The sequence below is a fragment of the Myotis daubentonii genome, chromosome 10 (assembly GCF_963259705.1).
Source record: "Myotis daubentonii chromosome 10, mMyoDau2.1, whole genome shotgun sequence".
Classification (NCBI taxonomy): Eukaryota; Metazoa; Chordata; class Mammalia; order Chiroptera; family Vespertilionidae; genus Myotis; species Myotis daubentonii.
In genome coordinates this window covers 58,780,719-58,796,023 of record NC_081849.1, presented here as the reverse complement: position 1 = coordinate 58,796,023, position 15,305 = coordinate 58,780,719, and the positions used below count along the sequence as shown (strand labels likewise).

Below are 15,305 nucleotides of genomic sequence, written 5' to 3'. Positions count from 1 at the left end.
ATGTCTGAGAATTTCTACCTTGCCTGTTTATTTTCACTATATTTTAGTAATATCTTGCCTGGGTAGAACAGTGGATTGAACTTCTAGAACTTCAGAGATCTTTCATTATCCTCTGGTATTAGATACTGGAAACGTTTGATGTTTTATTAAGTCTCACAGATTCCCTTCCTACCCTCCCCCACCATAGATCTTTGCTTTATCTACGTGAACCTCTGGAAAATTATTTGACATTTTTAATTCTATAGCCCAGTTATGGTATGACTATGTGCTGAACATTTCTAGAAAATCTTCCTAAAAGACGGGAACTCTTTTAGTCTGCAGATTTATTTTTTACTCTTTCAGTGAAAATGACCTTTCTTCATTTTCACAAAATTATCTTCTGTTTAAATGTTTTGAAACATCAATTTCAGGGACATGAATAATCTTTTTGTTATACTGCCTTTGTCTTTCTCATCATTGACTTCACTCCAAATGCTTTAATTTTCCTTTCTCATTCCAACTGATTGTCTCAAGCCTTTCCTCTTTGTTGGTAAAGATTTTCGCTGGTGTCTATTCTGTTTCCTGCTATTTCTAATGAATATTTTTTGTTCTATAATTATCATGCTTTTTTCATTCCCAATCTGTTTCCCTTGATCTAAAATATCCTTTTTCATCTCACTCTATTGTTTCATCATCTCATTCTTTGAGTTATTGTTTTACAGAATTTATGTTCTTATTAAATTAGGTACTCTATTTATAAGAAACAATTATTAGACAATTCCCTGGATGCAGTGAGTTGATGTTTTCTTCTTGGTGGCAGCTCTAACCTTAGTGGGGGGAGGGTATTACATTGCAAGGAACCATCGACCACTTCCCCATGCGGAGTGTTGTTCCAAAGCCTTCATTTCTCCAGAGAGGCAATGTTTGTTCACCTTCTTCCATTTCACTAGTTCCTCTTCCAAAATCCTTCCTGCTATTCCTCAGTCACAAGAAACAACAGCAACAATAAAACCAAACAAAACACAACAGAAATGGAAGATACCTCGTCAGTTTGCCTCTCTCTAGAGTTGGAGAGAATTTTCAGCAAGTTGCCATCTTGTCAGTAAAATTCTACGGGACTCTCAGGATTCAGGCCCTGATAGGTCTCTCTGTTTCTGATCACGGGTTCCATTTTTTCCTTGACTATTAGTTTCTGAGGTACACTGCAGTAGGTCTGCCATTCATTTTCTTTGCTCAGTTATTGTTACTATTGTGTGTATGTGGGGGGAGGGGGCAGTTACTGGCTTATACTATTTTGGGATCACTATATTTTCTATTAGTGGTGAGAAATTATACACTACATTTTCAAATTTTTTATCTCCAAAATCAAAAGCACCCTTTAAATTCATAATGTGGGTTTCTTTTAGTCTTCTTACTTAACAGATTATACAATAATCCACCTGTGTCCACAGAAATAAAAAAAAAATACTCATTCCTGTCCCCATTATGAACAGGCCTATTTATAACTAGCTCTTTGATTGCTACCTATCAAATATTCAAATTGATAACAGCCTTGTACGTGAAGATAACCCGAGTTAGAGAACAGCAAAACAGCAATTATGGGGAATACCAGAAGTGATTCTTGACATGACAGGAGCATTTCACAGACTTACATTTTCATAATTAGATTCTGCTTTCCAAGCAGACATAAACGACTTCTGAGTCTAAAATGTTCCTTTCCCCATGACAATACACATGCCAAGAGGGAAAAGAGTCTCAAAAGGTGAAGATACACTTTCCATAAAGAAATTCAGGATTTAGTTCTAACTGTTTTTCTTTTATACCCTAAAATAAGAATACAAAGTAAAAATAAAGAAATAAAAAGCAAAAAGAGAAAAAGAAAACAATAAAGAATGAAGACATAGTGAAAATGTGTTCCTTATTGAGAATGTATTTTACATTAATGCTGTACAAACTCTAGGAAATACTCTCATAATAATGGTTCTATTACTGTCTGGACAGCTCTGCTGTCCAACGCGTTAAGCAATTTGCCTGGCCACTGAAGAACACCCCAGATCTGCCAGCCACTGCTGAGTGGCCTGAGTCAATATTTGCACATGCTTCAGTTTCTGCTGTAGTTATCCCTTATATTGGCCCATACGAGCCATAAAAGTACAGGCTGGCAAAATATGTCACTCATACTGAACTCCAAGATTCAATATTATAACGCCTTTTAAACTAAAAAGACATTAGCAGACTATATTGAAGAACATAGTTCTACCTAAGATGTCTAGCCTGGGTGGGTCAATATTAGGGGGAAAAAATGGAACTATATTAAACACAACTCAATAGCCTATAAAGATCTCTGGAGAAAAATCTTCTATATTAATGCATAGTATTCAATATAACTAGAATAACAAATGGGAACTCTAAAACAGTGGCTAACAACAAAACTTTTAGAACAATTAATCACAAGAAATGTTTAGTTGGGATTTCACTGTTCAACTGCATATTTTACAACTTGTTTGCCTTTGATTCTATGTACTGCACTAAGACATCTCATAGAGCACACACCTGCACGCACACACTAGCTGCTCTGATTTATAGTCACAATTTGCACAAGGAAGCAATTTAATTCTTATCAGACCAGAAAAAAAACATAGCTGATTTACTGATAACTAAAAAGACAACTTTCTACCAAAACAAAAAAATAATTCCCCAATGAGACAAATAAGCTAACTCATCTGTCTTGATCAGAGAGACAGAGCCAAGGACTGAAGAGCCAGGAGCCCAGGTTCACTCACTAGAAACAGTAATAATAATAGAGAGTACACACTTTAATAATAGGAGGTCACATTTCAACCTCACATGAATGCCATGAGGTAATCAGGAGGACATTATTATTCCTCAAGTTACAGGTGAGTAAAGCAGTCCCACCACGGGCTCGCAGCAGAGCTCTCAGAACACGGAGCTTTTGACCCCTAGAACAGTGCTCTCGCCAGCACTCTGCACTGTCACCACATCTCTTTTCTCTCTTTCAGACCCAAAGACTCCATCTGTTTCTAAGCCCATCCATCACATCCATGCCACTGATCCAAATGGGAGTTGAACAAGATTTGTAACTAAACGAAGATAAACAGCCCTAATCCAGAGATTAATTTAAAGGACCCCTCCCCTCCTCGCATCAGTGACTCAAAGTTTGCTGCACATTAGGATTGCTTGGAAGAGTTTATCCCAATACTCAAGCTGTTTCCTATACAATTAAATCAGAAACACTGAGGATGGAACCCAGGCATCAGCATTTTGTGAAGTACTGCTGGTGACCCCAAGTGTCAGAGCCAAGTTCCTCAGGGAAAGCATACAATAAAGACTGGGGAGATTAAATGTAAGGACATATTATATTAAACAAAATTAAACACTGCACAGCATGATAGGAAATATGCAAATGGTTTATGTTTCAAATTTTAAAAATAAATAGAAAGTGGAATTTCCTTCTTTATACCAGACAGACTTGGGAGTTTTTATCAATCTACATCACTTTTCCTTTCATTGCTGGTGTTTCAATGTTGCTTCCTGGAGAACTGTCAGCAGCATGGACTGCCCCAAGCACTGCCCTGCTTGGAATAGTGTTGCTTTGCATAAAAATCATTCAATGTTGGAAAGATGACTCTCAACTGAAGTCGGGGAAAGTTAGGTAAAATTATCAGACACTGAGAAACAGTGAAGCTTGTAAACACCTGTAGTGAGAATCAATGTCAGGAGACAATTGCAGCTTCGTTTCGTTTCTATCCTCTGGAAAAAATATCAAACTTGCAGCCCAGAGATGAGGACTGAAAGGATAAAGTGCAATACTAAAAGATATCTGAAATGGTTATTTCGAAAGAGTCGGTCCATATTTAAAAAGTAAAATGCTAAGAAGTTAAACGACCAGTTCCATTAAAGACACATCAGCTGACCCCTCCCCAAGCTCTTGTCAAATTCACAACCAGGAAGATAATAAACAGCTGGATTGCTGGTACAATTGCTTTAGGTAAACAGACACTATCAATTAATAGAATTCCGGTCACTTAAGTGTCAACATACCAAATCGTACAAAACGGATTATTTTATTCCAATTCCATGAAAAGACTGGGTCAACAGGAGAATCTTGAAATCATCATCATTAACCGAGGTTGAAAGAAGACTCGCTTCCAACACAGATCCGTGGAGGGTAGGGTGTTCCACGGTGAAACAGACACCCTGCCCACCTGTGGAATATTTCTTGCCCATCTAGCTCTACCAAGTAAACACTGTCTGATGTTGCATTTTTATCGTGGAAGTCTGAATGGTGAGCTATGACTCTGATTAAGCCCACATAGGAACTTAGGAGCTGTGAGGGGGGAACTTTAAGTCCATTTAGATGGACGCATTCAGAAGAGGACCAAAACAAACCCCAGTCTTTATGAGCTAGCTGGAGGAAGTACACGTGAAAAGCACCAGTGACAAATAAGTGATATTGCCTGGAGAGTCTACTCTTTGAACAGACAGACATTGGTAAAGCTGACAAGCTTTCTCTCTCATCAGGACACCTCCTTAAAGGCACCGGCACAGACACAGAGAAAGTAGAAATTGGGAGCTGTTACTGTTCTTTAAAACATTGCACCTGCATATAACACCTCTGCTGTGTGCTATGCCATTGCATCTGACTGACGGTGCTAGCTAGACTTTCCACCTGGGTTGGAAGAAAACGAAAATAACCATCTGCTAATAATAATTCTATTTCATTCTAAATAGTTTCATTTCAGGCTGATGAGAAAAAAAGGCACATTAAAACTACCTTCACAACTCCGGAGCACGCACATTTCAGAAGGTAGGTCTATAAATAAATGTGCTTCTGTACTGCACACTGTAAACACAAAACCGTCAGGCTAGCGAGGGCTGCAATTTAAACTGGAGCCCCGGTATGAACTTACCTGGTTTTTAAAGTCCCATTAGAATATGCTTCCCATCAGTACTGAGCTCCTTTTCCTAGTTACACAGTCAGGCAAACACCCCCAACTACATCTGACTTTATCTCAGCCCCATCCTTGCTCAGAAGCTTGCGATTTCATTCAGAAGCAGCCGGCCCTCAGCAGACTGAATATGCACAGAAACAGCAATGAAAGGGATCGAAGATAAACCCCACCGTCGCACCAAGAAAACAGCAGCACGAGCACCAAAAAGCAGCTAAGAGAGAGGGGTTTTTCTTCGCTGCGCTCCCCCAAGCCAGCCCCCTTTCCTGGGTACAATGTCTCAGTGAGGAGAGAGGCTCTTACCTGAGCTGAGCATACTGTGCATTCTCTGCTGAGCCAAGAGCTGCTCGCGTCCAGCCACCCCATCTGAGGAAAAACACGAGTCACTCTCGTAAATTGTCTGCAGCATATTGCAATCACTCTGACTTCAGCTCCATGAAAGATTCATCTCTGCTCAGTGCAGGGGCCCCGGAGCTACCCTCCCTGGGCTGGTCCTCCCTCCTCCCCAAGGAGAAACAGCAGAGGATCGACTCCCACTACGGTTTCCTTTCTGTTCAGATGGACACACACTTTTTCCAAAGACCTGGACACTTTTCCCATGTTACCAACCTGTGTGCAGAGCAGAAAGGATCGGGTGGATGCTCTGGCTCTCTGGAGTTCAGGTTACCCTGAACACTAAAAAGCAGGTGGGAGATGGGAATGTGCTTCGGGGATATTGCTTTGTCAGAATAAGTAGAAAAATATTAACTCTACCCACGAGAAAGAGAAACCAAGGAAACCTGGCTGAAAGTTCTTCAGGCTGCTAGAGTTTCCTTGCAAGAAGCGGCAGTCCTAGGAGTGGCTTCAGCTGGTGCCCTTCTCTGTTTGTGTGTGTATCTTCCTCCCTCTCTGGTCTCTCTCAGCTCAAGTTGGCTAAACCCAGTGATAATCCATTTGCATATGAATCAACAACAGCATGGCCCGCAGGCACAGAAATAGAACAATGGTCGGCCTGAGCCAAAAATAGGTCAAGCCTGGCCGAGTGATTGGAGCCTGCATTAATGCATTTAAAAATACCCCAGCAAACCCAGCTGTCCAGCCTCTATCTTTCAAACCATAATTCTCTATTGCAGGGCCTGAGGAGCAATTAACTCTTTCCTCCCTTCCAGCTTGCTTTCCACACTGTTTCCACACTGGCGATTTGCATCCAAAGAAAGGAAGGCAAGAAAAAAAATTAAGAAACATAATTCTAAGAGGGCAAATGCACATATATTTCATTTCATTTTATTTTTGTAGTATGTGTTTTTGGAAAAGAGAGGAGAGAAGTGCAGAGCTCTGTATTGGTTCTAAAATAATACTGGAAGCTTTTGCTCATAATGTGGTTTCTGCCTCACCCACGCACAGCAATCCTGGCGTTCTATTTTTGTTGCCTGTTTCTTTGGCTACACTGCAGTTGGCTGTGGCACTAGAAGCTTTTCTGCCTTCTAGTTTCAAGACTGACAGGAGATTTAGTAGAGGTAGTTTCGGAAAACAAGCACACTCCAGAATAAAATATTTAGGAAGGATGGCTTGATTTTTTTTTTTACTTGCTATGTATGTAAGGCAATTGTCCATTTCACAAATCTAGATATGATGGTGGTACCCAATATCAATTTTATCGCATCCAGCCTCTATGATATTTACACTTAAAAGAATAGCTTAGACCTGAAAATATTTCATCTCTTTCAGCCTCTCAGGCTAAACTCAATTTACCTGTAAAAGGAGAAGCAGGTGTGGGTGTTTTCTTATAGATGGATGCAAAATTAGTAAAGTATGCACCATCAATAAATAAATATACTGAGTCCCCAGCTGTTCATCTCTACATTGGTTACCTGAAAAACAGACCTTACTTTTCTAAAACAAATAGCATTTATAAAAGTTGATAGATTCCCAAACCAACACACATTGGGGAACTCATCTATAAAGTAAATATATTACAGTATGTGATCCTAAGAATTCTATAGTCTATGGTATGCACTTACAATATCATTTGTACATCACAGATTAGGTTTCAAGCATCTAGCCACTCCAAGGGCAAATGCAAAAGTGACAACACACTGATCAAGGTAGCCTTTCTCCCTTTTCTAAATTAGATGAGCAAGGAAAGTGTAATTCACAAGGCAGTAGGAGCAACAGAGAAGGAAGGAGAAAAGGCAGAATGTTTCAAGGTTCCCAGAGCAATCCCAAGGAGGAGGGACCTCCCTCAAGGAAAGAGTGTGAGGCAGAGGAAAGAGAACAAGAGGACACAGAGTTGGGGTGGAAGGGAGAAAACTTGTAAGTCATTAGGCAGGTACCCCACTGCTGAAGAAAATGGCACTGAATTTTCCTTCTTTCATAGATTGACTCCTACTTCTTGCAAAATTATATTTGGACAGATAAATTACAAGATTTAAAAAAAGAACTTATTCCAAACGGCATTTACTTAAGCTAAACAAGAGAATCTTATGTTCCTGTCAGTGGAAGAAAAAAAAACACCTTTTAATTCCATCTGGTATTACAAGTGAACTTTCACTCAATTAAGGGATTGGTATATAAGATTCAAGGGATGGAAATATTGTGGATCTGGCAACTTACTTGGAGATGATGTAACCAACCATAGCATTTTAGACCTTGGACATTTAGAGACTGTCTACAATGGTGTTCAAGCTCTCGGTACCCAGGATGCTGGGGAACCTGGGAGTTGACGCGCACTCCAAGCAGAAAAGGTTCTTCTTCCCACCAGGGTGGCCTCACTTTTATGAGTCTACATTTAAATATGTAAGATTTATTTTGAACAATGACTTGTTATATTAAAAAATAACTGAAAACCATTCATCTAATACAAAGGAGCTCCCTCGTTTACCCATGAAGAAAGTGAAAAGACTTGGGGAAGGTTGTAAAAGCACTCATTGCTGTTATTATGACTACAGAGTCTTGCTTCGTCTCTACTAGCTCATCTCTGACTAAGTAGGTGTAGTCTTCATGTTCTCTCGGTTGCCAACTTGTCCCTTATTAATATGATGCCAACAATTATCTGAGATATTCAGAATAAATGTTAATAGTACCTACTGATGAAAAATGGAACCACTGTCTCATTGTGTCAGAGTGGTTATGAAGAAAATATGCAAAACTAGTGATTAACATCTAATCGATAACAAAAATCCCAGTATTGCTATAATATACTCATATATCTTTCATCCTTTTGAGTTTAAATTATACCCTCAAACAACAAAACTCTCCAGGCTTTTATAATCATAAAAAATAAAACTCCAAAGAGTGACTTAGTAATTATCCTATTTCTCAGCAGTTCCAAGAAAGGTCATTCCACATAAAATAGTATGAATAATGTGCTTTCTTCATTTTGACCAAGTTATTTAACTTGAGGTCTATTACATTTCATCCCTGCATTATTTCAGCTTTATTTTTCTATCAGCAGTCTTATCTTTCAACTCTTGATAATAAGACTCAGTGTAGAGTGAAAAGACTTTGGACAATTACCATAAAATAGATACTACTTGTTTCTGAATGGAAAAATAAGCATCATTAAAACAACCACCAAGTACACTGATTACCGTAGTTTCATTATCCAGGAACTTAAGTATTTAGAATTTTGAGTTAATTTTTCTCATATCATCTCAACAATGGTAGTAAAGAAATATGATTAGATTTCTTTAAGGGCATTTACAAAACTAATTTACTGACTTGAAAAAAAAGGATATTAAATGCTATATTATAAAAGCCATAAAAACTAATTCACATGTCAAGCTAGAATAGATAGGCGTTCCCTCATTTATATTTTAATATAATAAATTTTAATTTAATTTAATATTTTGGAAATTAATCTAAATATTATATTTTACATTTCTTCAAATAAAAAAATGAAAATAATAGGGGGGGCATGGTTCCCAGTTTAATAGAAAATGGGAAGGGGAATCCAATCTTAATGCAAAATGTGATTTAAAAGTGATAATGGCCCTGGTTGGTGTGGCTCAGTTCTTGGGGTTAGTCCTGTGCACTGAAAGGTTGCTGGTTGGACTCTAGGTCAGGGCACATGCCCGGTTTGGGGCTGGATCCCCAGTAGGCATGTGCAGGAGACAGCTGATAGATGTTTTGCTCTCACATTGATGTCTCTTTCTCCATCTCCCTCTCCCTTCCTCTCTCTCTCTAAAAATCAAGAAAAAAAATCTTTTAAAAACAGTGACTATGGCCCTAGTCAGTTTGGCTCAATGGACAGAGAGCTGGCCTAGGGACTCAAGGGTGTTAGTCTTGACTCCAGTCAAGGGCACGTACCTCAGTTGCAGAGGATCCTATTAAGAGACTAGTGACCTCGAGCAGGACACTAATATAATATTCAACATCTAATATTTCATTGATTTTCATTTTAGCATATCTTATTAAAAACTCAATAATTAACTTTACTTCTTGCATTTACTTTTCTTGCCTTGTCACTATTTCACAGGATAGAATAACCAATGAGAAAGGTCAGGCAACAGACTGTATCAGAAATTGTCTTACATGGTATCATTTGAGTAAAAAAAGTTATCAAATATTTTTGAGTGAACAGAGTTTCAAATATTTTTCTTGTGAAGTATCTTAAAGATGTTGGCACTAATAAATCAACATAATAATGCATTTGTGTAGGTCTAATAACTGCAGTGATGGCTGAGCTTTTAGAAAAGTCTGGTTATCAATTGCATTGCCTAGTACCAGAGGTTCTATTTTTTAATTGGCAAATTTCATTGATTATACTATTCTGACTCAAAATTCTAAAATATAGCTTCAGACTCAATCTCCTTCCTGACAAAAGTCACTTGAGAAATATATGCATATAAGTTCTTTGGTTAATCTCTTCCCACCCACCCCTGCCTTCCCTCTGATATTCATCAGTCTGTTCCACCCTTCTATGTCTCTGATCTCTTGTGTTCATCAGTTGATTTTGTTCATTAAATTCCACATATGAGTGAGATCATGTGATAATTGTCTTTCTCTGACTGGCTTATTTTGCTTAGTATAATACTTTCCAGCCACCTCCTTACTGTTTCAAAGGGTAAAAGATCCTTATTTTTTACAGCTTCATGGTATTCCATGGTATAAATGTACCACAGCTTTTTATCCACTCATCTACTGATGGGCACTTGGGCTATTTCCAGATCTTAGCTATTGAAAATTGCACTGCTATGAACATAGGGGTGCATATATTCTTTCTGATGGTTTCAGGTTTCTTAGGATATATTACTAGAAGTGGGATCACTGGGTCAAATGGCAGTTCCATATTTAATTTTTTGAGGAAACTCCATACTGTCCATACTGTTTTCCATTATGGCTGTACCTATCTGCATTCCCACCAGCATTGATTCTGAAATAGCAACCAACCTTGACTAACCATCCTATGTTTACTGAACTTTGTATAGACCAGGTATTATGGGACCAGAGGCTCTGAAAATAAGTCTTAGTTTCAAGACAAAATACCACATTTGGCTACAGAGCTATGAAAATAAAAATTCTGTGAGAGTCCCAAGTATGTAAAATTAGCATTCTGATCTTGGCTATTTGGTATGCTTCGAATGTTTAATTTTATATTATTCTATAAAGTAAGCCTCCTTATGTAGCTGCATCTTTGATCTTAATCATCTTGGAAATAAGTGGAATTCTGATCACCAAAATTAATAGTCATATGTAGCATCTGGATGAATCCTACATTTGAGAGGTGTGATAACAGTAATATCCATGTACTAATATAAATTAAGGCAGACATTAAAAAGTGAACCCAGAGCTTTTTATGTCATTTCTCACCATAAAGGTCAAGTTGATATTTACCATACCAAACCATTTCTATCACCAAGTTAAATCAGGAGCATACCAGAAGGCCTGCCTCTGTAAATAGTAACATTTTAAATGTTGCAATTAAATTCTGACTTCATAATTCCATCTAGTTGGGTGCCAACTACCAAATTTAAGAAATAACAAAACCCAACACATACTTTACTTATTCTTGACTGATCAAAATATTTATAGTAATGGCATATAACTAAAGTACAAACATTTGCAATTGGCCACATCACTAAGTATATCAGAGATCTCACGGGCATGGAATCTTCTCCCATATTCCAGTGACAAGAACAGAGAATCTTGAACTCTCAGGCCATTCATGCTCTCACCACAAACCTGACTTAAGAACTTAATCCTTTACCTTCTTTATCAAACTTCATGCCACAAAAAATTTCTAGATTTTACCTACACAAATCCTTCATTTTCCCATACCTTTGCATACATTGTTCCTCTATTCGAGAATGCTCTTCCACTATTTTCTATCTGTAAATTTCTTTTAATTTCACCTGATTATAATATCTTTCTTTGTCCCTTAAAATGTTTTAACCTCAAAATTTGTGGAACAGACTTTCTTTTAGTTTACATTTGCCAGTTAGATATTTTTGTAGGCTCTTATTTTAACCCTTTCCTTCCCTTTATTCAAGTATGACATTTATAGATTTCCCTTTCATCTCACAGTAAAGCCTTGCATTTGGTTAACTTTACAGAAGGGAATACACATCCCTAGTTGAGCACAAAAGTGGTAAATCCATTTCATTCTTCAAAATTCTATCCAAAATTACCTCCTGGGCAAAGCTCCCAGGACCGGAGCAGTCATGAATGAGAGGACCTAACTATCCTTACTTCTATCGTAACATACACCATTGGATAGCTTAATAATTTGTTTACTTATCTGTTCCCCACACTAGACCTCAGCAAGTCAAGAACAGAGAAATGTCATTCATCTACATGCCTGTTCCATACTGCCTAGCAAACCATTAGCATTCTACACATGTTGGTTGAATGGATATGTGAATTACATAAATGTGCATGATGTGTTTGATATTTGTACACTTAATTGCAACCTACAAATATCTTCAATCCACAATTCATCCCCACAGCTAATGTTTTCATTAGACCTCAGGGACTATTTAGCTAAAAATCAATAGCTAACATTAGTTATTTGACCTGAAATTATAACAATATGTGTTTTGTTTTGTTTTTCTTAATGAATTGGGGAGTGTTGTCTTCTGATTTGGCTATATCTGGAGGAAATTCTTAACAGTGTTTCTCATAAGTAGAAGAGACTCTTTAGAAGCCAAATTCACTTATTTTAAATTCCAGAACTTTTTGATTATTTAAATTTGCACAATTCTGCATTGATTTGATGGAACCCAATCCGAGTTAAAGGAAACTAAAGTCTAGGAATAATTAGAGTTCTGAAGGCTAAATGACAGGGCATTTTCATGCATAAATTAATGACATTGCCCATTATAAGTTAGGGAGAAAACATTAAAAGGAAATAACGTCTAAAATCTCAAGGTGTTAGTCCTAGCCACTTTGGCTCAATGGATAGAGCACATCAGTCTGTGTACTGAAGGGTTTGATTCTAGTCAAAGGCATGTACCTTGGTTGCAGGCTCAATCCCTGGCCCTGAAAAACTTATTATAACTTTTTCTAATAATAAAATTAATTTGGAACTTTCACTTTTTGTTTTCTCCCACAGAAAACAAGATGTCGATTTTCTTCTTGCCCCAAACTTAAGCACATGTTTACTACCCACTAGCGTCCATACTCTTTTCCCTTCGTTTATCTTACTTTGTAGCATACATCAAATACATATGTCAGTGTTTTTTTCTTTTGGCTAATTTTTTTGCTGGGAAAACTGTAGTAGCAGCAAAAGTAACACTTCTGATCAATACCTTAAAAAATACAGTAGCCAATTTTCTGTTTTTAATTTTAAGGGTTTCCCATACTTATACGACAAATATTGTTTCCTTTGACAACTACTGGGTCTTGCAAAGGCTTCTGGGAAGAAGGGTCTTGGGTGTTCACATGAAGTGAGCATAACCAGAAGGAACAATGTGGCACACCTGGTGTTAATGTTCGCTCTGTCACACTCTGTTCTTGTGGTCCAGAAATAGGAGTCATGTCCTTTGGATCCTAACACTGCATCCTTGAAAATGTGCCATGCTGCTCCAGAAAAAAATAATAAGTAAATAAGGGCTCAACGTGAATTACGAAGGGATGCATCACAATTATGAAGGAAAAGTATTTCTTCATAAAGGCATGATTGTAAACCTCTAATAGACTGACTCTTCATCCATCTGTTACATTGTTTTCTAATACTTAAGTAGTAGAATAATGTCTCAAGTATTTAGTGCTGGAAGATAGCTGAGATCGACTCAAAAAATACAAACAAGACCCACATAAGGGGGAAATAGATAAAAACACAACAGAAAGACAGGGCATGCTGGCATTCATTACAAAAGATCAGGTTCATGGTTCTTCCCCTGTTTTGAATTCAGAGCCCTTTTCTTCTTGCTAGAAAGAGCAGGGTCTGATCTTTTCCATTGCCTAGCTTTGCAGATAAATCGCAGAAGTCAGTCAGAACTAGAGAGGCTCAGGAATACACAACTGAAACAGGCATTTGATGAACATATTGGAGAAACACAAAACCCTCTTAGAAATGCCAGTGGGGAATACTTGGCACTTAAATGACTCACAGGCAATTACAGACACAGAGCCTAATCATTTTAATGCAAATAATAGCCAGGGTCTTGACATGGGGAAGTAACAACCAGACATAAACCATCACGCCATAATGATGTCTGTCCAGGAGAGAAATTCCAGTGTTCAGACTATTCAGAACCAGAACTTGAGACTGGACTTCACTCCACATGGTAGAGGTGAGATGGGAACTGAAGATTCCTGCCAGGACTCATCAGTTCTCAGACATGACTTTGCTACACTTTATGTAATAAATAAATCGTGATGCAGGTATATTACGTTAGATCACTTTATGATCTTCCTAAAGCTTTGTGTTAAAGAGAAATTTTCTAGGTTGTATCATGGATGCTGGGGTGAAGCCCGACTACTGGAGACAGAAACTCAGGTACTCAAGGGAAACAGAACCCAGTAGAATCCTCATAGGACTGTCCAATAGTGCTCAGTCGTTCATTATTGTTGGGTTAGGAATACGCATTTGAGTAACCCAAAAGTAATATCCTAATAAGTCCTTTATGTATAATTTTTGAACACCATGAACAAAACAATAAGCTCATAACGATACACGTATGTCAGTTAGAACGTAATAATTGCATTCCAGAAAAAAGTATTATTTTGTTAACTATGTGCCCTAAATGACTACTATATGGGATGATAGGGTTATTAGTAAAATGTTCAAAACCTATCTTATTTTGTAATGTAGCGCAATCATCATCACCTAACATTATTATTTATATTTATCATTATTAATTGGGGAAATAAGTTGGCCTCTCACTCCCCAAAAATAAACAAATACCACAGCTCAGTTTGGCCAGAGGCTGCCACACTGGATGGACAAATGCACAAAACAATACATATGCATTAGAGCAATGGGTGCTGCGCCGATGAGAACTAGAGCATGGAGGCAGGGGCTGCGTTTCTGTGAACCTCAGAGGACGTGCCTCCTGCCATGAGCCTACTGCCTCCTGGCTGGGATTCACTGGATGCAGGCACTCACTTTTAATTTCTTAAATACAGTTACCATTGCTCATGCAGCCAATATATCAGCCCAGTTGGAAGCTTTTTCCTTTCCCTTTTACTGAAAGTTATTATTTTATTTCTAATCTTCTCGTTTCTAATGTCTGGAGAAAAATCACTCATGAACCAACATCCACTTTATAATCTTATTATCTATTTACCAGTGACATTTGATTTGATTTTTTGTTACAGGAACATGAGTGGTAGCAGAACAGACTGACCATCTTAAAACTTTCTATATTTCCTCTCCCTCTGTCCATTGGTCTGACGTATCCCCAACCCACTGCTCCACCTTTGAAGAACTCCTCCAGATCTAGCTTCTATGTGCCACTTTCTCTCCTACCCACCTTCCTTCCTAAAACTGGCAAAGGGACCTGCATGGCCAGGGGAAGGTACTGATCCTACCTCAGGCTCAGGTTGTCTGGCTTTAGAATATTTTAACACTAGGGGCCCAGTGCACGAAATTCATGCATGGGGGTTGGGTCCCTCAGCCCGACCTGCACCCTCTCCAATCTGGGAGCCCTCAGGGGATTCCTCTCCAAACCGGGAGTTTCTGTCTGTCTTTGCAATCATATGAGTGAATTGTCTGAGCCCTCAACCCAGTTTGGTTTGGTGCTCACAGAATAATAGAGGTCTTTTTTTTTTCTTTGCTCCATTGGTGGAGATTTCCTAGAAGTTGCAGGATATCTTCCTTTTAATTTTTCCTAGACACTCTGACTTTACTTATGTCTCTTACCTTTGCTTTCCCTCCATCCCCCATCCGCAACAGTAACTTGCTCCAGGCTCACTTTGCTCTAGTGGCTAGAG

General features: G+C 38.2%; 1 protein-coding gene across 3 annotated transcripts in view; it reads right to left on the bottom strand.

Annotated features, from left to right (window-relative positions):
• HDAC9 (histone deacetylase 9) overlaps window positions 1–15,305 on the bottom strand; it is an 841,916-nt gene that overhangs the window by 466,527 nt on the left and 360,084 nt on the right. For 2 of the 3 annotated variants that reach the window (XM_059712491.1, XM_059712493.1), the window contains exon 3: window positions 5,253–5,315. In XM_059712491.1, the coding sequence (XP_059568474.1) occupies window positions 5,253–5,315 (63 nt within the window). Of the gene's footprint in view, window positions 1–5,252; window positions 5,334–15,305 lie in introns of those variants that run through there. The other variant, XM_059712492.1, reaches the window with a different exon arrangement.